The 22,032-nt window shown below is 40.2% G+C and overlaps 2 protein-coding genes across 2 annotated transcripts; one reads left to right on the plus strand and one right to left on the minus strand.

The window, feature by feature from the left end:
- Positions 1-1,033: 1,033 nt before the first annotated feature.
- Positions 1,034-3,175, plus strand: LOC129765922 (uncharacterized). Its single transcript, XM_055766369.1, has one exon. It carries the CDS (start codon positions 1,034-1,036, stop codon positions 3,173-3,175), a length of 2,142 nt encoding a protein of 713 aa, XP_055622344.1.
- Positions 3,176-6,335: 3,160 nt separating this feature from the next.
- Positions 6,336-21,468, minus strand: LOC129765923 (uncharacterized protein K02A2.6-like). The gene is made up of 4 exons (XM_055766370.1): positions 20,919-21,468; positions 20,336-20,832; positions 6,409-6,430; positions 6,336-6,352 (listed from the first exon to the last, which is right to left on the minus strand). Exons 1-4 carry the CDS (start codon positions 21,466-21,468, stop codon positions 6,336-6,338), a joined length of 1,086 nt encoding a protein of 361 aa, XP_055622345.1.
- Between the last annotated feature and the right edge of the window lie 564 nt (positions 21,469-22,032).

Consider the following 22,032-nt stretch of genomic DNA (forward strand, 5'->3'; position numbering starts at 1 on the left):
TCGACACAAAAGAAATCGTATTGTTTTTAATTTTCCAAAATCTGTTATATTTTCGATTTTGAAAATTTGATCTAGAATTTTAGATCTAGGATAAATTTTAACGATCCCGTTAAGCCGATATTAATGCTCCCCTTAAGACGGTGATTGCTAACGACATGGCGCTACATTGTAGACCGGCATATCCCGAAGTATACATTGTAGTCACCTTGATGCCATGAGGCTCGAATAATTCTAGCAACGTAATTTGTTTCTTGCAAAATATATATATTTTTGTTAAGGCTCATATGGCGGGGCTGGGAGTTCAAAATTACGAACGTTATTCGTTGAAATGAACTCATTGTGAATTTCAATCGTTCCCGACTTTACGTCTGGCACATTAAGACGAATTAAGTCCAGTTCGCTAATAATTGTTTCTGATCAACCATTTCAAAGCACGAGATACTGTGAATGTGAATGTGATGTAGTCGATGACGGTCACGGAGAAAAGGCTCTCTCTACCAATTCATGGCCAGTGAACGTTCGTTTTCGTGAATTCGAGGAGAATCGATCAAAAAACGGGGTTCAAGTTGTCAGGCTATCTTCAACGGCACACTCGAACAAGAAACCACCGAATCCATCCGTCATAATGGAGCCCTTAGACAGGGCTGCTTAGAAACATCGGCATCATTTTCACCAGGACGCATGCTCAAAAGCACTTTGGGAACCTCTTCTAACCCCGTAACTGTCGTGCCATCAACATCGTCAAAGTATCAATACCATACATGCTGCCGTTTCAGTCGTCCTGGACCTGTTTACGGAGGCTCGGAAGGGGTCTCCCAGCCGGCACTTCAAGGCAAGTACGCGTGTATTGGTGACTGTTCTGCCCCTGATGCTTTTCAAAATTGCAGCTCCACGTTAAGCTATAGACCATCGGTTTGCCGTGTTGCTTTCGAAATCAGTCAACGCCCTTCTGACGACGCAAGATCCTCAACCTCCCCAGCTGAACCCAGTTATTCTTACTCACTGCAAACGGTTGTGGATACACCAGGACGCAATGTGTACTGTGCTTCGGAAGCCCTGGATCCACCCAGTCGAGCGATTTGCTGGTTCCTGCAGTCGAAGTCGTCCTGGCCCTGCGGTCGAGGCTGGTGAAAGGGTTTTCCAGCCTGTGTTGACAGGCAAGTATCTTATTATTCACGACGCTCCTTCTCTTGATGCTTCGTCGAATTGCAGCGGAATACTACAGGTCATTGGCGGAATCTCTATTCCCAACGTCGCTGATGCCAACGGTTCAACTGTCCTCCTGTATTACCAAAACCTTGGCGGAATTAACACCTCGTTAGCGAAATACGCGACTGCTTGCAGCGACGGCTGCTACGACATCTACGCGTTTACTGAAACATGGCTCAATGACAACACTATTTCAAGCCAGATCTTCGATAGTAATTACGCAGTTTTCCGACAAGATCGATCACCCTCCAACAGCAACAAAAGGTCTGGTGGCGGAGTGTTGTTGGCTATTCGTTCTCGCTATAAGTCACTGTTACTATCCCCTCCCGTAAGCCTGACGGTTGAGCAATTGTGGGTGTCGATCGAAGCGGGCGACTCAACGCTTTTCATCTGTGTGGTGTATATTCCTCCGGATCGTGTAAAGGACAATATTCTTATCGAAAAGCACTTGTCGTCGCTCGACTGGATTATCTCTCTTATGGGCGCGAAGAACAGTTTGACAATCCTTGGAGATTTCAACTTGCGTGATGTGAGATGGGAGCAGAACACTCATGATTTTTATTTCCCTACATCTGACTCATCGACTGGACTCGCATCCCGTAATCTGTTGGATGCTTATCGCACTTCAAGACTCGGACAAAAGAGCGGAGTTATGAATTGTAACAACCGTATGCTTGACCTCTGCTTTGTGAGTGAGGAAATGTGTTCCAGTTGCTCCGTAATACCAGCTCCTGCTCCGCTAGTAAAAAGTTGCATACATCATCCCCCGTTGTTGATCAGCATTGATAATTGCGTACAATGTGATTACAAAGACACGACAGAGAGCATATACTACAACTTCGACAAAGCCAACTTCGACGAGATGAACAATTTCCTCTCAAACGTTAATTGGGATGAAGAATTGGCCAATCGCGACGTCAACGACGCAGCATCAACGGTATCGTGCATCATAATCTATGCCATTGATCAATTTGTACCTAAGCGAACTAACCGTGTACCTCTTAAACCTGCATGGTCGAACTCGAAGCTTAAGCGTTTGAAGAAACGGAAAAGGGCAGCTCTTCGGGAACATGCCAAACTTCATACCGAATCCACGAAAACGCGTTATTCCAAGGCTAATTTGGACTACAGACGGTTGAACGATCAACTACATCAAGCGCACCTAAGACAGCTCCAACGTCGTCTGAAATCCAACCCTAAGAGGTTCTGGCAATACGTGAATAGTCAAAGGAAGGAAACAGGCCTCCCCTCAACCATGACTAACGGTGTAGTGAACGCTGCAACCATTCCAGATATTGCAGAATTATTTCGTAAACAGTTTAGCAGCGTTTTCAGTAACGAACGAACAAACAGCCAGGACGTAGCAGCTGCATCTCGCAACGTTCCTTTCTCATCCTTCTCAAGTGGTCCGTTTACTATTACGAGAGAAATGGTTATCTCAGCCGGGAGTCAACTGAAAAGTTCCAGGGGTTCCGGTCCTGATGGTATTCCGTCCTTGGTCCTGAAACGCTGCTTGATTGCTCTAGCAACACCTCTAGCCAATACTTTCAATCTCTCCCTGAGGTCGGGTGACTTCCCATCCTGCTGGAAGGAATCTTACGTTTTTCCGATTCACAAAAAGGGTTGCAAAAGGACTGTATCGAACTATCGTGGAATAGCCGCTTTAAGTGCTACGTCGAAACTTCTCGAGCTAATTATTCTCGAAGAATTGGTTCAAAACTTCGCTCACTGCATTTCGATGGACCAGCATGGTTTCATGTCCAAGCGCTCAACGACTACCAATTTAGTACAGTTCACTTCCTACATCATCCGTGAAATTGAGCAAGGCCATCAAGTAGATGCTATATATACAGACCTCTCTGCAGCATTCGATAAAATGAATCACGACATTGCTTTGGCTAAGTATGACAGGTTAGGTGTTCAGAACGACCTGCTTGCTTGGCTTTCTTCTTATTTGACTGGTTGAAGCATGTCTGTCAAAATTGCGGACTATGTTGCTCCTTCCTTCCCCGTGACATCTGGCGTTCCTCAAGGCAGCCATCTAGGGCCATTCCTGTTTCTGCTGTATATGAATGACGTCAACTACATTCTGAAATGCCGCAAGTCGTCGTACGCCGACGACCTCAAGTTGTATCTCGTGATACGGAAACCAAGCGATGCTACAGCTGCAATTAGAAGCTTTCGCCGAGTGGTGCCAACTAAACCGCATGTCACTCAATGCATCGAAATGCTCTATAATTTCATTCGGTAGACAACGTGCATTGATTCAACACAACTATGTTCTATCGGGGATAAGCTTGAAACGGGAATCGACGGTCAAGGATCTTGGATTACTACTTGATTCCAAGCTTACATTCAAGGACCACGTCGCCTACGTGGTGTCAAAAGCTTCATCTCAACTCGGGTTCATGTTCCGCTTCGCCAAAGAATTCAAGGATATATATTGCCTTAAGGCTTTGTACTGTTCTTTGGTTCGACCAGTACTGGAATATTCGGCTGTAGTGTGGTGCCCATACTACCAAAACGAGGTGAACCGCATCGAAGCAATCCAACGAAAGTTTATCCGTTTCGCTCTGAGGTATCTTCCTTGGAATGACGTCCACAACTTGCCCAGCTACAAAAGTCGTTGCATGTTAATACACTTGGAATCACTTGGGGCGAGACGTAACATCACTATGGCATGCTTCATTGGTGACCTGCTTCAAGGTAACATCGACTGTACTTCGCTGTTAAGCTGTCTTAACATAAACATCCGCCGCCGTAATTTACGCTCTCACGTTTTCTTATGCGTCCATCCCTCGCGAACAAATTATGGATTTAACGAGCCCATGCGAAGGATGTGCCGTGTCTTCAACAGATACTACGATGTGTTTGACTTTAATGTTTCACGTTGTAGAAATAAGAGTTGTTTCCGTAGAGTTTTTAATTAAAATGTGTAGTGTCGTAATTTTCATGTCATTGGGATAACCATTGTATCTGTTGGCAAATGAATAAATAAATATAAATAAATATAAATGTAAAAATTCTCCAATCGTTCTGTTACTACAACTGTACCTACTTGGTCTGAAGAACTCGGAAGCATATTAGGTAACTGTTACGGCCCAGACAGGCAGACAAATTAAAAACAACACACATTTTCTTTCATTCATAAAAACTTTATTCAACACATAAAAAAAGCTATAAAATACTTAATACTAAACACACTAAACACACTAAACACACTAGAAACACTCATCCTGAGTCCACACCTGGAAAACGAGAATAATTAGCGCAGTTATATAGTAGTATATTTATTGTCACTTACCTTTTATGTCCAGAACAATCACCTGAAAGGATAATTATTGATTGCATATAATTGTACAACACAGAGTACTTACCGCTAGCGGCGAACGACAACACAAAACAAACAATCACAACATACAAAACAATAACAAACAAATTGTCAAAAGATTGGAACGGATGGAAACGAACCCGCTATACAAAGTGTAATTGTTTATGGCGAATATTCTAGACGCAACCCATACAACAATTGCGCTATTCAAATGACTATGGGACCAATGGTATAAATAGGGCAAGAAATGTTCAGAACAGAGTCAGTCACAATAAATCCGTCGATCAGTATACATCAAGCGTTTTGATTATTTTCGATCATATCTCATCACTTCTACATCGGGTAGCCAGTCTACTCTACTTCGGAACTTTGCTCAGAAACTATCTGGGCGGAGACATTGGCGCTGTAGACAGGATTACTTCGTGATCCTGACGAACGAACCGCAGTCGAAACATGGATCGACTCCGCATCAGACTATTCGCTGCGGTCAGACGTTTGCAGAACATCGCTACAAGAGTCAACACACCGGATCACGATTCAACCAGCTGCGATTACCTCAACGCTGAACGAGAAAGTCTGGTTGAAGCATGGGGAGACTACTTCATCATCTTCGATGAGCTTCTTGAGCAACGTGGCGGCGATATCTTCTCCTTCGAGTTGGTGAAAAATAAGCGTGAAATGGAGAGACTGTACAAGTCTACGGAGGCTGCGATCGACGAGCGACATCGCATTACCTATCCCAGCGACAGTACAATCTTTTCTTCATCACCGGCGGGTGACTCAACCGCATCGGTAGAGGCAGCGACGGACGAGCGAAATCGCTTAGCCTCCCATCGAGACGACGCACAATCGACTACAGATCCTTACGGCGACTCTGATCAGGTGACAGTTACGACAACCTCAACAACGACCACTCAATGGTATGCAGGCCGACTCACATTGTATAGTAAAGTTTCTGATCCTGCATACATTGTGGTTGCCGAGCAATACAAGCTATCATCCACCAATCCAATCAAGTCAACGGCTGCAGCGATGGACCAGCGAAGTCGCTCATCCTACCAACACGACAGCAATTTTCACCCTACGAAATCTCCAATGCATACAAAGGCAGCGATGGACAAGCTATATCGCTTAGCTCTTCATCTAGACCACGTATCGTACACATCAGCTTACTCACAGCAGGACATCAAGCCTTCGGCATTCTGCCTAGCTGCCGCAAAAGAGAGGCCAACATCGTCTACGACGTTGGCGTTCGATCCAGGCGGACAGAACACATCGCAATGGGAAGCAACGGAACAAAATTTAACGCTCTACAAATCAACGCAAACCAATTGCATCGCATCGAACGCCACTCAAATTGACGATACGAGCACACATGAAGGCCATGTAAGTCTACGCAGCACACGAAACCTCGAATCAATTTGCAACGCCTCGAATCAACTCAAGCTCATCAGTTCTTCACGGTGGGCGGACGAAACAAGCACACTTTTGCATGGTGGGCGGCCAACAACGAACATCGAAGACACCAAAATACTTCATTAGCGAACATCGGACGAACATCAAAGCGAACATTTAACCGGTTACGAGAACTCATCAACCTAAGACCAAAACAACAATCAAAACCGAGAAAATTGATCCCAATTTTGGTGGGCGGAATGTTACGGCCCAGACAGGCAGACAAATTAAAAACAACACACATTTTCTTTCATTCATAAAAACTTTATTCAACACATAAAAAAAGCTATAAAATACTTAATACTAAACACACTAAACACACTAAACACACTAGAAACACTCATCCTGAGTCCACACCTGGAAAACGAGAATAATTAGCGCAGTTATATAGTAGTATATTTATTGTCACTTACCTTTTATGTCCAGAACAATCACCTGAAAGGATAATTATTGATTGCATATAATTGTACAACACAGAGTACTTACCGCTAGCGGTGAACGACAACACAAAACAAACAATCACAACATACAAAACAATAACAAACAAATTGTCAAAAGATTGGAACGGATGGAAACGAACCCGCTATACAAAGTGTAATTGTTTATGGCGAATATTCTAGACGCAACCCATACAACAATTGCGCTATTCAAATGACTATGGGACCAATGGTATAAATAGGGCAAGAAATGTTCAGAACAGAGTCAGTCACAATAAATCCGACGATCAGTATACATCAAGCGTTTTGATTATTTTCGATCATATCTCATCACTTCTACATCGGGTAGCCAGTCTACTCTACTTCGGAACTTTGCTCAGAAACTATCTGGGCGGAGACAGTAACTTTTCATTAACCTCAAAAATACCTATCTTGGGCAGGGCTCAACATAGTCATAGTCAACTGAGGATAGTCGGCTGACTAACCGACTGACTATATCCGTAGTCAGTTAGTAGTGGCTGTTGGCTTCCTACGCAGTTTCTCCGCCAAAACGACTAAACAGTCAGTCGGGCGTTTAGTCGCTATCTCCCTCTACCGACTCGACTATATCAATTCATTCTTCCCAGTTAAATTGTCCTCATTGCATTTTGAAGTGACTTCCCCCAAAACGAATTCGTTCGTCTCTCTCTTTCCCATGTATCTTTATGCATGCATCGATGTTTGAGTTCACCGTGGTTTTACAAACGCTACAGGTGAGCTAGATTTTTGACGTAGGACTACGTCTTTCATTTCTATACCTGGGTGTAAAATCAAAGTTTCGAAAACGAAAGCGTTACGCCGGACACCGAGATTTTGAGTGTTAATAGCTCCTAAGCAACTGAACGAAATGGTATGATAAACACTTCATTCGAAAGATAAAATGTCTACGCGTTCTATACTTGTTACTTTCTGATCCAAAAACTTGTTTCAATAGTCTTAAATTTGCTTTCAAAATAGGCTATTGAACTCACCAATCGGTATATAAGCGAGCGCCGCTCGGAAATCCACTCAGTTCTAATTGAACAGCGATTGGAGCATGTTGTCGCTGTTGTGGTGAAGCTCTTCATTTATCATGAAAGCGCGGATGAACGGTGTCACCAAGAGCCTGTTTGTGCACCTTAGGCCAGAAGGGAATCCATCAGGAGGAGAGTGATGCTACAAACGGTTCCCCGGGAAGATCTCGAAGCAGCCGCTACACACACACACACACACACGCACGGAATTCTTTCCGTTTGGATCGAGAAAGATCCGGAAAATAATCTGCCAGTTCCTCTAGGAATTTAAAAATACATTCATGTGAAAGAGTTTATTTGAATGTTTTCTATCCATGTAACACTGTGACCAAATATGTTTCAATCAAGTGCTATTAACTGATATAGCAGCAAGCCTTGGGAATAAGGTGACGTATATTTCAAATCATCACGAATAAAAACGTATTTTCCGTTCCTTTTTTTTTTCTCTGTGATTTTCAGTTATATTCAAGACTATTTTTGACGGTATTTCGAAAGAAGCCGGGACGATATACTAAGAAGAAAGGAATTTTCTTGAAGTCGGAATTATTTTTCAAGTGTTTTTTTGGAGTGTGAAGTTGCCATTGGACCCGCTTCAAGGATTTTAGAAGTTCTCTATCATTCATCTAGATACATTTAAGATAAGTTTTCGTTTTATTTTTCTTTCACGCATACGTATACATATACATACACATATTTCATTTTATTAATTTTTTTTTTTAATTTTATCATTTAATATTTACGTGTTCTAAAGAATCTTCTCTCTCATTTTTACGACTCTTTTGACTCCTTTTTTTTTTGAAAATGGAGTGTAATGAACCCTTCGATGCTGAAATGAGGGTCTTAGACCCTCCTCCAGATGATTTTACGGTTTCTTCAGGAAAAAAACAAAAACAATCGCAGTCAAACTCTTCGTCTGTACCAAATAGTGACTCTGTTTTACACTCTTCGACACAATCTCTGCCTAATTCTGCTCAACTTCCACGTATTAGACAATACCAGAACGCCCCTGCATCATCGAAAAACCGTTGGGTGGTATTTTTCCGTCCGAAAGGGAAACCTCTAAGAGTATCTCAAATTTGCAAAGACCTGACGTCTAACTACTCAGGTGTCTTAGAAATGACGAAAGTCAATAAAGATAAACTTCGTGTTGTGCTCTCAAATTACAAAGACGCTAACGCGATAGTGAAAAACTCTTTGTTCACTAATGAATATAGAGTTTATATTCCGGCTCACATTGTTGAAATCGATGGTGTAGTTACGGAAAAATCTCTTCAACTTCAAGATTTTTTAAAAGCTAAGGGTATCTTCCACAATGCAAATATTCCACATGCTAAAGTTTTGGAGGTGAGATCTCTGAACTCTTTGAAATCTGGGGGTACAGAAAAAAAGTATTATCCTTCTGGCTCTTTTAGAATTTCCTTCGAAGGCACAGCACTTCCAAATTATGTGCTTATTGACAAACTTCGTCTTCCAGTTCGGTTATATATTCCTAAAATAATGACTTGCTTAAATTGCAATCAGTTAGGTCACACTAAAACCTACTGTTGTAATAAAACGAAATGCTCAAAATGTGGAGACGACCATGACGAAGTCACTTGTAACAAAGATGTTGATAAATGTATTTTTTGTGGAGATGTTCCTCATACAATTAAGGATTGTCCGAAATACAAATTACGTTCGATGAAACTCAAGCAATCACTTAAGGATGTTCTAATCGATCCTTCGCTGATATGCTCAAGGCAGCTTCACCTCAGGTACCCGAGGCTTCAGAAAATCCTTTCTCTGTTTTATCAGAGGATGATGATTCGGATGCTCAATTTGATCCAGTAATCACAGGAAGAGTCAGGAAGAGAAAAATTGCTTCTTCATCTAAGCCATCTAAAAAAAGAGGATTGATCTCTAATAATCCTGAATCTTCTAATTATTCTGCTCCACCCAAGAATAACCCTCCTGGTTGGAGATCTTCAAATTATGACGTTCATTTCCCTGAATTGTCAAGCCATTCTCAATTTACTTCTCAATCGGTTCCTGAATCCTCATCTTTTTCAGGAGGTATATCCTTTTCATCAATTGTTCAATGGATTCTTGATTTTTTCGGAATATCAGATTCAATGAAAGGTTTAATTTTTGCTTGGCTTCCTTCTATCAGCCAGATAGCTAAACAAATGACTTCAAAATGGCCCCTCCTGTCGTTCATTAATTTCGATGTCTAATTTATTGGATGAGTCAGGAAAATCCTCTATTTTGCAGTGGAATTGTAGAAGTATTCTTCCTAAACTTGATTCTTTCAAGCAAATGCTCCATTTTTTGAATTGTGATGCATTTGCTCTTTCTGAGACATGGCTTCGTTCGGACAATGTGTTAAACATCCATGATTTCAATATTATCCGTTTAGACCGCGATGATTCCTATGGAGGAGTTCTCATAGGTATTAGAAAATGCTACCCATATTACAGGATTCCCCTGCCTTTAGTCACGGGAATTGAAATTCTTGCGTGTCAGGCACGTATCAAGGGTAAAGATTTATGCATTGCTTCTATTTATATTCCACCAAGAACTATGCTTAATTATAGAAATCTTGTGAATATTGTTGAACTTTTACCGCAACCTAATCTTATTTTGGGAGATTTCAACTCTCATGGAATTGGATGGGGTGAGTCTTTTGATGATCGAAGGGCCAATTTGATTTATGATCTTTGTGAGGACTTCAACATGGCAATTTTGAATACAGGTGATGTAACAAGAATTGCTCCATCTTCAGGCCGCACTAGTTGCTTAGATTTGTCCCTGTGTTCTTCCTCTTTTTCTTTAGATTGTTATTGGAATGTCATCCAAGATCCACATGGAAGTGATCATTTGCCAATCACTATTTCCATTTCAAATAATTCAAAATCGTCTGAAACAACAAATATTCAGCATGATTTATCTAGAAACATTAATTGGAAGAGATTTTCTTCAATTATTTCAGAATCGGTGGCATTAGTTCATGAGTTACCCCCGCTGGAAGAATATAATTTTCTAACTGGTTTAATTCTTGACAGTGCTATTGATGCTCAGATGAAGCGCTTTCCTGGTAATTCGTTTCGTAGACGTCCTCCTAATCTGTGGTGGGACCAAGAATGTACAAATCTCTATAAAGATAAATCGAATGCGTTCAAGGATTGGCGAAAATTGGGCACCCGTGAACGTTATGATAACTACATTTATCTGGAGCGTAAATTCAAAAGCTTCATTAAAGCTAAAAAGAGAGGCTATTGGCGTCATTTTGTAAATGGGCTTTCACGAGAAACTTCCTTGAGCACTCTTTGGAGAGTTGCCAGACAAATGAGAAATTCATCTCATTCAAATGAAGAAGTTGAATATTCAGAAAGGTGGATTTTTGACTTTGCCAAAAAGATATGTCCAGACTCAGCCCCCGCACCTTCTCCCTTCTTAGAGACATCTGATGATGTTGAGCCTCCGTTCAGTATGACTGATTTTTCTCTTGCTCTTCTTTCTTGCAACAACACGGCTCCAGGGTCAGATAGGATCAAATTTAATTTGTTGAAAAATCTACCTGATAATGCGAAGAGACGTTTGTTGAAACTGTTCAATGCTTTCCTTGAGCAGAATATTGTTCCGCATGAGTGGCGACAAATTAAAGTTATAGCTATTCTGAAACCTGGTAAACCTGCGTCTGATTATAATTCTTATAGACCAATTGCAATGCTATCTTGCATTCGCAAATTACTAGAAAAAATGATTCTCCATCGTTTAGACAGCTGGGTTGAATCTAATAATCTTCTCTCGCCTTCGCAGTTCGGGTTTCGTAGAGGCAAAGGAACCAATGATTGTCTTGCGCTTCTTTCATCAGAGGTTGACTTTGCCTTGTGTAGTAAGCAACAAATGGCATCAGTGTTCCTAGATATCAAAGGTGCGTTTGATTCTGTTTCCATTGAAGTTCTTTTTCAAAAACTTCGTCGAAATGGGTTTTCCCAGAAATTAAATAGTTTTCTGTTTAACCTAATGCGTGAAAAACATATGAGTTTTTCTCATGGTTCTTTGTCAGTTTTACGCATTAGCTACATGGGTCTTCCTCAAGGCTCATGTCTTAGTCCAATTCTTTACAACTTCTATGTAAATGATATTGATGTTTGTTTATCGGGAAATTGTACTTTGAGACAGTTTGCAGATGATTGTGTAGTATCGGTAATGGGCAAAGACAGCACCGATCTTCATAATCCTTTACAAGATTCTCTTAACAATTTGGTTGATTGGGCCTGTAGATTGGGTATTGAATTTTCTACTGAGAAGACAGAGATGGTTGTATTCTCAAGAAAACATAATCCTGCACAAATACAGCTTAAACTTTTGGATAGACCTATTCGTCGCTCGATGTCATTCAAGTATTTAGGTGTTGTGTTTGACTCCAAAGGAACATGGGGTAAACACATAGGCTACTTGAAACAAAAATGTCAGAAAAGAATAAATTTTCTTCGATCCATAACAAGAACTTGGTGGGGAGCTCATCCTGAGGATTTGATTAGGTTTTATAAAACAACCATTTTATCTGTTATGGAGTATGGTAGTTTTTGCTTCAGGTCCGCTGCCTGTTCCCATATTTTGCATCTGGAAAGGATTCAATATCGCTGTTTGCGTATTGCTCTAGGTTGTATGCAGTCAACACATACAATGAGCCTAGAAATTCTAGCTGGCATACTTCCTCTTTCCGTACGTTTTTTCGAGTTATCGTTCCGTTTTTTAATACGGTGTGAAACACTTAATCCGAAGGTGATAGCAAACTTTGAAAAAATGTTGAACTCAGGCTTTCGATCTAGGCGAATGTCTCTATATCATGAGTTTATGACTTTGGAAAGTTCATCTACTTTATCTGGTTTCCAGATCATTCCTTCAATTTTGTTCAATTCCTCTATTACTAAAGGGTGTGTCACATCAAATTGCATCACGGAAAAAACGCTGTAGAAATTTAATTTTTAGGAATTATATCTTCAGCTTTCGCTTTAAAGTCAGATAAGAGTGTATAGATCACGTTGGCCATGCTTCACTGTCAATGTCGTCGAACGAAAAAGAGCGTCGTGAATTAATCCTGTGCACTCATTTCGAGAATCCGGAGTTGTCACATCGGGACATCGGTAAGATGCTGGGAATCGTCCAATTCACGGTCAGCAGAGTACTAAAACGATACTTCGAGAACCTAACCATCGACCGGAAGGTGAAGAACGGCAAAAATGGATGCTCCGTCAGTGAAAAAGATCACAAGCGCGTAGTTAAGCAGTTTAGACGTGATCCGAGAAGTTCGGTCCGGGATGTCGCCAATAAGCTGAATTTGTCAAGTTCATTCGTCCAGCGAACCAAGCAGCGGGAGGGCCTGCGTACATACAAGGTTCAGAAGGCTCCTAACCGCGACGAAAGGCACAACATGGTGGGGAAGACGCGAGCCCGGAAGCTGTACACCGAAATGCTGACGAAGCCGCATTGCCTGGTAATGGACGACGAAACCTAGCGGACTTTCGTCAGCTGCCGGGCCTGTTGTTCTTCTCCGCAGAGGACAAATTCAGCGTTCCGGAGGAGATTCGCATACAGAAACTATCCAAGTTTGCCAAAAAGTACATGCTGTGGCAAGCGATCTGCTCTTGCGGAAAGCGGAGCGCCCCCTTGGTGATGACCGGCACGGTAAACGGGCAGGTTTACCTTAAGGAGTGCCTACAGAAGCGCTTACTACCACTATTGAAGCAGCACGAGGGCCCGACCATCTTCTGCCGGATCTCGCTTCGTGCCACTATTCGAAGGACGTGTTGGAGTGGTACGAAGCCAACGGGGTCATCTTCGTGCCAAAGGAAATGAACCCGCCCAACGCGCCGGAGCTTCGCCCAATAGAGAAATATTGGGCGATTATGAAGCAGGCCCTCCGGAAGAACCCAAAAGTTGTCAAATCGGAGGCGGACTTCAAGAGAAAATGGATTTCTGTTCAAAAAAAACTACAACCTGACGTTGTACAGAACCTTATGGACGGGGTAAAGAGGAAGGTGCGAGCATACGGGCTTGGGCTCGAAGTATGAATAAAAAGAAAATGCCAAAAGTTGTTTAATAGTTTTTATTTTACTGTCTAAAATTTTCAAAAGGATCGGTCTACTGAGCGAATTTCTTCAGCGTTTTTTCCGTGATGCAATTTGATGTGACACACCCTTTATTGACCTGTCAATGAAGGATTATGTGCATAATATTTCAGATGATCTCCGCCATTTTTTTTTTATCTGTATTATAGTGATTTTCAACTCATTTGGCTGGTTCGTCACTTTTTACTTCCATTTTTGGAAGAATGTCGGGAGTGAGAATTGAACTCGTGACCTTTAGCGTGAGAGGCATGGATGTTACCACTACGCCAGATCGCCTCCTCAGCATCTCCGCCATTTAGTTATACCTGCGATATTCCTGTCAAGGTATAAACATATTGACCCAACCAAATCTTTTTTTACTGATGGGTCTTGTCTTAATGGATCAGGCTTTGGTATATTCAATATCAACTTCTTCACTTTCCGTAGGCTTAGTTTACCTTGTTCGGTGTTTGTTGCAGAATTGGCTGCAATATACATGGCCTTACTCCATATTCAGACCTTGAACCCAGATCACTTTTTTATTTTTTCTGATAGTCTCAGCTCTTTAGAGGTACTCCGTTCAGTGAGAACTAGATATGCGTCGTATTTCTTATCTGAAATCCATCAACTTTTAAGTGCTCTGATAACTAGTTCATTTAATATCACTTTTGTATGGATTCCGTCTCATTGTTCGATACCAGGAAATGAGAAAGCAGACTTTCTTGCTAAGAAGGGCGCTATGGAAGGAGACTTATTCTATAGGCCTATTACTTTCGATGAATATCTTCATTTTCCTCGTGAACGGGCACTTGTATCTTGGCAGTCAAGTTGGAATAGTAGTGATAAAGGCCGATGGCTATATTCTATCATTCCTAGGGTTTCTCTCAAACCATGGTTTAAAGGGTATAATTTTTCTCGTGATTTTATACGGGTAGTGTGCAGACTCATGTCTAACCATTATTCTTCGAATGCACATCTTTTTCGAAATAACATCAGTGATAGTAACCTATGCGTGTGTGGATATCAGGATATTGATCATATTGTGTGGTTTTGTTCTGAGTTTCAAAATGACAGGTTATCTTTAATAGAAAATTTTCGCAATAAGGGAATGCCACTTAATTTTCCGATTCGCGACGTTCTGGCTACTCGTAATATTGATGCTATTTCTTTAATTTATGATTTTCTCAAATCCATACACTTTCAAATATGAATATATATGTTTAGTTTTCCTTTATTGTTTTGATTTTTATTATTAGCGTTTCCTTTTCTCTATTGCAACTTTCTTCTTCAGAATTCGAAAAGTGAGCAGATTTTCATCCCTTCCTCAGTCCCAAGGAGATAGCAAGTTCCTAGGAGATGGACATCTCTGTAACAAGAAGCTTAAACAAGAAGCCTATAATATTATGTTATTGTGAATTTTGTCATTATCCATATTGTAACATTTCACGAAAAGATAATAGGGTTTTTATGCCTTTTTGAGAAATAACATTGGAATTGTTCTACTCAAATAGGCTTTTCCCTATTCATTAACTCGGCTCATTGTTACTTAATGTTGCTGAGCCATTTGAAAATAAATTTAGTACGAAAAAAAAGTGCTATTAACAGATGGTTATCGAGTTAGCATTAACCACTGGTGGGCTTCCAGTATCGAGGAAAATGTGGAAATATCTAATCGTTACTGAAAATAATCTGCCAGTTCCTCTGGGAATTTAAAATTACATTCATATGAAAGAGTTTATTTTAATGTTTTCTATCCATGTAACACTGTGACCAAATACATTAGGTTTTGTGATTTTTCAATCAATCGCAATCAACAGGATAGCTTCTGAAGATTATTCTTCCCCATCAGTAGGATAATTCCGTATCCAATATTGGATGCATAAAACCTTGTGCCTCCAACGTAACGCTCTCGTTTTCGAAGTTCTCCAAATATTCATTCATTCAGAATGAATTCAGATTCAACTTCATACAAATGATCTCTAAATCAACGATAGTCCTACGTCACCCTTGCGGTTATACCATAGATATAACCCACTTCCTGTTTTTTGTATCGTACACAAAAATTACTCACACGTATAAAATAGCGTGCAGTGTATGTGCGCTATTCTGCACGCTATTTACTGATACTAACGCAAGGACCTTTATAGCATACTTGATAAATGTCTAAGTTCGTTGGTTGATTCGTTGGCACCGCAGTATTTTGCCCTTATTGTGTCACAGCAGGGCACTGGCAAAATGAAAAACAAACTATTACATCTCTGTTTTGTTCAGGTGTCCTCGATAACATCATTGGTAGCGGATAAGGTCTCCGTGTTTGGCGACAATGCAAAAGATTATGGCATATTTCTTGAAGAGATGAGTATTGATAAAGCTAAGGAAGTATGTCCGACAAGTAAGCAGTAGTATGGTAATGTCACATTGCCACCTTCGGACGCTTTAGCTAGCAAGTGATTAGTTTTTATGATAGGTGGCATCGCATCGCGTTCGAATCCGACCGTGGCGTTTGAATTTACAGGCAATGCGATTTCGGAAGGTCAGCTCAAACCATAGTCTTATGGGCACCTTACACGATCAAACTGATTGACAATAAGTGTCTTCAATATCGTGACAGCTAGGATTTCGGCATCCGATCTAACCTCAATCAATATTTTGCCACCTTACACGGTCAATATCGCCCTCAACCCGAGACAACGAAAATATCCGCGATGGCTAGTGGCGACATTCGAGTTTGGGATTCAAACTATTCTCCATCAGATTAGAAGGCTAAAAGACAATTTTCAATTGGTAAAATTTGAATGAAAATATCTAATTGGTATTATTTAATTAGTTGAAGCGCGTAGTCCTAACTCTAACTTAACCTATTTTCTATGAATTTTCAGATATTCCTACTAAAATTTATTATTATTATATAACGTCAGTTTCAGATACAATTTTTGTATGAGATTTTCTCACCACTTGCAGAAAAAAAAGCGATTTGCATTCACATAGAATACTAATTTGATTTGGAAAAGTTAATTTTCATTCATAATTTACACTTTAAAACTCGTTTTTCCTTCTCAAAAACACATCATAATACTCGCTTCACAAATACAGACTGATCCTTTCAGTTTCAGGGATGCCAGATTATTTTAGATTGTGAAAATATATGCAAATTATATTATCTGCAAGCAAATGTTTTTATTCGATAAATAAGACTATAGCAGTAGAACCCCGATTATCTGTATCTGTATCTGTACCCCGATTATCTGTATCTGTATCTATTTCTGTATTGATAAAACATAGTTTCTATGTTTAAACATCATCCCGACTATTCGCGGATAATCGGGATTCTACTGTAACTTGAATTAACACGTGATGTTTTTTCACCTGTGATTTTCCCAGATCTTCTCATTCTCCAAATTTTATACTGGAGTGTGAAGAAACACACAACTTAGACTAAAGTGGCTGCCCCGCTCGCTAACGCAAAGAATGACCGAGTTCAATGTTAAAAAATTCCTAAGACGTAGTTAATTTCCATTCACTCTCTCACCAACACATTGTCATTTTACTTGGAGGTTTTGATTTGTATCGCGAAAAGTACTGTATTTTGCTATTTTAGGTACAGTAATTTACATTTAATGCGACATTTTTCTAATTGGACAGACCTGTATGCGACACGTTTAGTTAGACATTTTTGTAAACATCGAGTTCGGGCCCAAATTATGGCCCCACATTGAAATTCGCCGCCAGACGTCGACGCTGTACCACTCTCATCTTCAATCTTCAAATCGCCTCCAATGCGACACTGAGTGGTTCCTCGGCATGTCGCATTAAATGTAAATTACTGTATCAGTTTTCCAAACCAAAAGCTTTCACTTAAGATTCCTACAATTTCAGAAGTTTATAAATTTTAATTGCAATCGCAAAAAAGACTAACAAACATTAAATGTCCGCTTGCAAATCTGGCAAATCAGTCTGGAACTCCGTGAGGTAAAACGTCATCAACATGCATCCATATGAAATGTCACGATATTGATGCCCGAAAATCAGAAAATCCGGATTTCTGTGTTTTCGGCCATGTTCAGCTGTCATTATGCTCTCAAATGTCATCATATTGTCAATAAATTTGACCGTGTAAGGTCCGCTCTAGACATTATTGAAAAACATAATCTACGAGTCCACTTTGTCACATCCGATAGTGGCAGTGCGAATAACACGATGTGGAATGTGTTCGGAGTGAAAGCTGTGAAAAGTCAGAATGATCTATCAATTCAGCATCGATGTGATTCGAATGGAAGGCTGGAGTCCATACCCAACAATTGTCGAATTCAATTGAATTCAACATATTTGCTGTGTAAGTAATGAATTTGAACAAACGCCATGAATGTATGGCACCTTGGTTTTGATGGCTGTGTTAGGGAACGGTGAAAACAAAACTTCCCCTAACATGTATGTAAACGTTTATTCAAATTATATAAACTCGTTGCCGTTATACCTGACTGACACGATTTGATGAAGCCTTTTTCATTGAGTCGTTGAAACAGCACAGATTAAACACGGAAAATCCTTGCAAAACAAGAACAACAAAGTATGTTCGTTTAAGTTTTTATTGATCCTGTATTTTTTTTTTTACTTTTGTATAAACTTGAATGAAATAAATGTTGTAATTTGTGTAATTCGTATTTTTTTCTGATTCTGAACGCCAGCATTAATTGATGCAAAAAAGTAGTTCGTTCATTTTTATTAATTTTGATTTGTTTTTCCTTTGATAACAATACTTTCTCTATGTAGTGACATCATTATGAGAAAAGTAACGCCTTTCCCCTCCTGATTATTGGATCTCTTTTTACATTTCTATTGGATTCTTTTTGACATCCAATTTGATTCTATCCGCATGACCCAGCTTCAAACTAGCTTTCACTTGTTGAGACTGTTTTACCACTGACAACTGTCTAAATCGCTGATGTTGGTGTGTGAAACTTAGGATTGGGCGATCTCGGATCGATTTTCAGAAGATCGATCTTTTTCCTTCGATACTTCCGATCTTAGAGTTTTTTTTCCAGTGTACATCGATTTTAATCTAACCACCTGTCAAATTTTATAAATGTCAACATTTGGATAGCTTCCGAGGATGTCAGATTAGTGATAGTGAATAGGATTGGGCGATCTTGGATCGATGTTTAGAAGATCGATCTTTTCCTTTCCGATTTCCGATTTTTCGGATCGGTTCTTCCTATTAATAAAATTCGCGAAAATCGAGTTTTTCTTTGCTATCTTTCCGGTCATTTTGATAGTAGAAAGAAAATTGTAAATTTGTTTTTCAGGGAACATTAATTCTCACCAAAAACCGCATGACAAATTTCATAAACATTAGATCTCTTTCAAGGTTGTTAAATTAGTGGTCGTATATTTAGGAGAATCCGTTTTGTATGTTCGGTCATTACAAAACAAGTGGTAACAAGTTATATTTACACCATCACATACACTAGGCTGACAGTGAAAATTGTGACGAGATGGGATCGTGACATGAGGTCCAGTTGAAGCGTTCTTTTCCAGAAGTGGGACTACCACCAAAACTTCGACTAAATGCCAGACGTATCCCAGAATCGATCCCTGAGCCGTTTAGAAAATCAATCCATTAAGATCGATCTTTTTCTAATGATCGCCCAATCCTAGTGAACCTTCACCCAAATTTAATTTTTAGCTAATGTTTTGTCATCCCGATTTATAACATTAAATGAGCGTAAAAATAACTAAAATACTGGTGAGCATTTGTATAATATACTAGCTGACCCGACGAACTTCGTCCCGCCCAAAATAGATTTTTTGATTTGAATACTTTCAAACATCCACGTTTTCTTACTAAGTGAACGTTAGTGAGTCCAATCACTGAACTCTTCATTTATTGATTACCCTTTAACCCTTTACAATTTCCTTTTACTATAAATTGTTTAGTACTTCTACAAAAAATCGTCCCTATAATATAAAATTATTTTCAGACACAATTCTCGTTCAAGATTCTTCAAGCATTTGGAAATAACATGTTTCTCCGTTGCATGGAACACATGTTTGATACAGAGAATATTACAAAATAAAGACAACTCAAATCGGACCATTCCTTCCTGAGTTTAGGGCACACCAACACATTTGGCCTTCCATTTTTGTTTATATAGATAGAAGATATAGGAATGCGTTATTCCGTCTGAAAATCCTTTTCCACTTTCGAACAAAAATCAATTTCGTTAGCGCCAACATCGAATGGAATAACAACGCTTAGCTAATTGTAGAACATATGGGAATTCAATTTTTCGAATCTTCCCATTTTTCTCTCCGCTATATTGATCTACGCGAAGAGACGAATACAACGAAATATAGGTGACTCAACTTGAACCATTCCTTCCTCGGGTTTTGCGCTTACCAACACATTTGGCCTTCCATTTTTATTTATAGATATAAGATAGGAAATGCGTTATTTCGCCTGAAAATCTATTTCCACTTACGAACAAAGATCAATGTCGATAGCGACATAAATAATCTAGAACACTGAAGCATTCATATATTTACTGTACAGGTTCCTCAATGTAGTCGGTATAAACCTACAGTGAAATCACCCGACACAGGGAATAAATATTGAGTATGACTTACCGGCTCGACAGTTGTCTGTTGTGAGAGGAAATGATGCCCAATATATGGCTAACTAGTGTTGCCAGTATATAATATCAACATCACTGTTATACTGTCAACTGCGAGGGATAGGACGTTGTGTCTTTCACGCACCTCACAAACACAGTCTTCAAAACGACGTGGTTTTCTTATAACACGTTGTGATCGGTTCCGCTCCGATACTGGTTCATCATTGCTCGCCTCAGCTTGAAACCAATGATCACTCATGGAGCCTTCATGACATCTGTCCAATGATTCGCGTATGTCCTCACTTTGTTGAGTGCTCGTCTCGAACGGTATCGTCTGTTCAGATCGCGTTTTATCTTGGTTTCCCACAGGTGTAGCTACTTTCTTCAAATGACTCGTATTTCTGTCATATTGCTTGTGCGTTTGATCATTTTGTACCGTTATTCGTGAACCATGTCTTGCCATAACCGTCATCGTGTTTGGAGCAGACGTTGGAGTGAGCTTGTTACCAGGCAATACGTTTTTCATAATGACTTTATCATCGATTTCCAAATTTGACACCTTTGCCCGTTGACGTCGATCCTCGGATACCTTTCCATGATCTTTTAATTGCTGATCTTTGTCCCTATAATCCGTTGTTGGTACTGAAATCGAAAGTTCATTCAGCGAAGGTAGTTTTGTCCGAATAGACCTTTCCATAAGTTATTCAGAGGGTGTTTTCCCGTGGTACAATGAGGCGTAGAATAGTACATTGTCATATATTCATTAAGATCTTTCTTCCAGTCTCTACAGAGAGCTTGACTAATCTTCAGCCGTTTCATCAGTGACCTGTTTTGACGCTCCACAAGCCCGTTCTCCTGAGGCCAATACGGAGTGGTAGAATTAAGCACAATTCCTCGACGATCGCAAAACTCTTCAAATTCGCGACTAACAAATTGTCGCCCATTATCCAGGGTTATTGTTTTTGGATAACCAAACCTGACAAAGATTTTGTCCGAACGCTCCACTGTTTCTTGTGCGGTAATCCTTCTTAGAATCTCAACTTCCTTGTATATACTAAAATAATCGATGATAACCAAAAGATAGTCACCGGAGGGTAGAGGTCCCAGAAAGTCTATGGCTACGTCTAACCACGAGGCTTCCGGTAGTTTCCGTCTCTGCATAGGCTCCGGGAGCTCGGGCTGGCTCACCAAACGACAGCCTTCGCAAGCATCTACAACTCGAGTTATCGCGTCATCCATTCCAGGCCTCCAGCAAGTGTTCCTCAACCGTTGTTGCATTTTGGTTTTACCAGGATGACCTTCATGCCCTAACTGCAACATACGTTTCCTCAAGTTCAGCGGTACTATCAATTTACTACCTCTTACAATCAATTCCCCTACTTTTCCTTACTCTGTCCGAAAAGCATGATACGGCTTTATTATATCAACGGTGTAGTTCCATGTTCCTTGATTCAAACATTCTCTCAGTGCCGATAATTCCGGATCTAGTTTGGACGCTCCTTCTATTCCACAAAAATCGATCGCCGCAAGTTCTGTGACATTCCTTATGTATACCTCCGACTCCTCGTCGAACATCTGTTTATCGGCAAACTGCGAAAGCCGAGACAACGAATCAGCTATATTTAATTTGCCTTTTCTGTAGACAACATTATAAGAGAATGCCTGCAGTCGCAAAACCCAACATTCAATGCGAAGGCGAGGGGACGAATTCGGGGAAAATATGGCTTCCAAAGGTTTATGATCTATTTCCAGTTCTAATCGAATTCCAAGTAGATATATTTGGAACCTCTCAACTGGCCAAACCAATGCAAGATCGTCTTTTTCGGTTTGTGTATACCGTTT

Source organism: Toxorhynchites rutilus, chromosome 2 (assembly GCF_029784135.1).
Source record: "Toxorhynchites rutilus septentrionalis strain SRP chromosome 2, ASM2978413v1, whole genome shotgun sequence".
In the NCBI taxonomy this organism is placed as follows: Eukaryota; Metazoa; Arthropoda; class Insecta; order Diptera; family Culicidae; genus Toxorhynchites; species Toxorhynchites rutilus.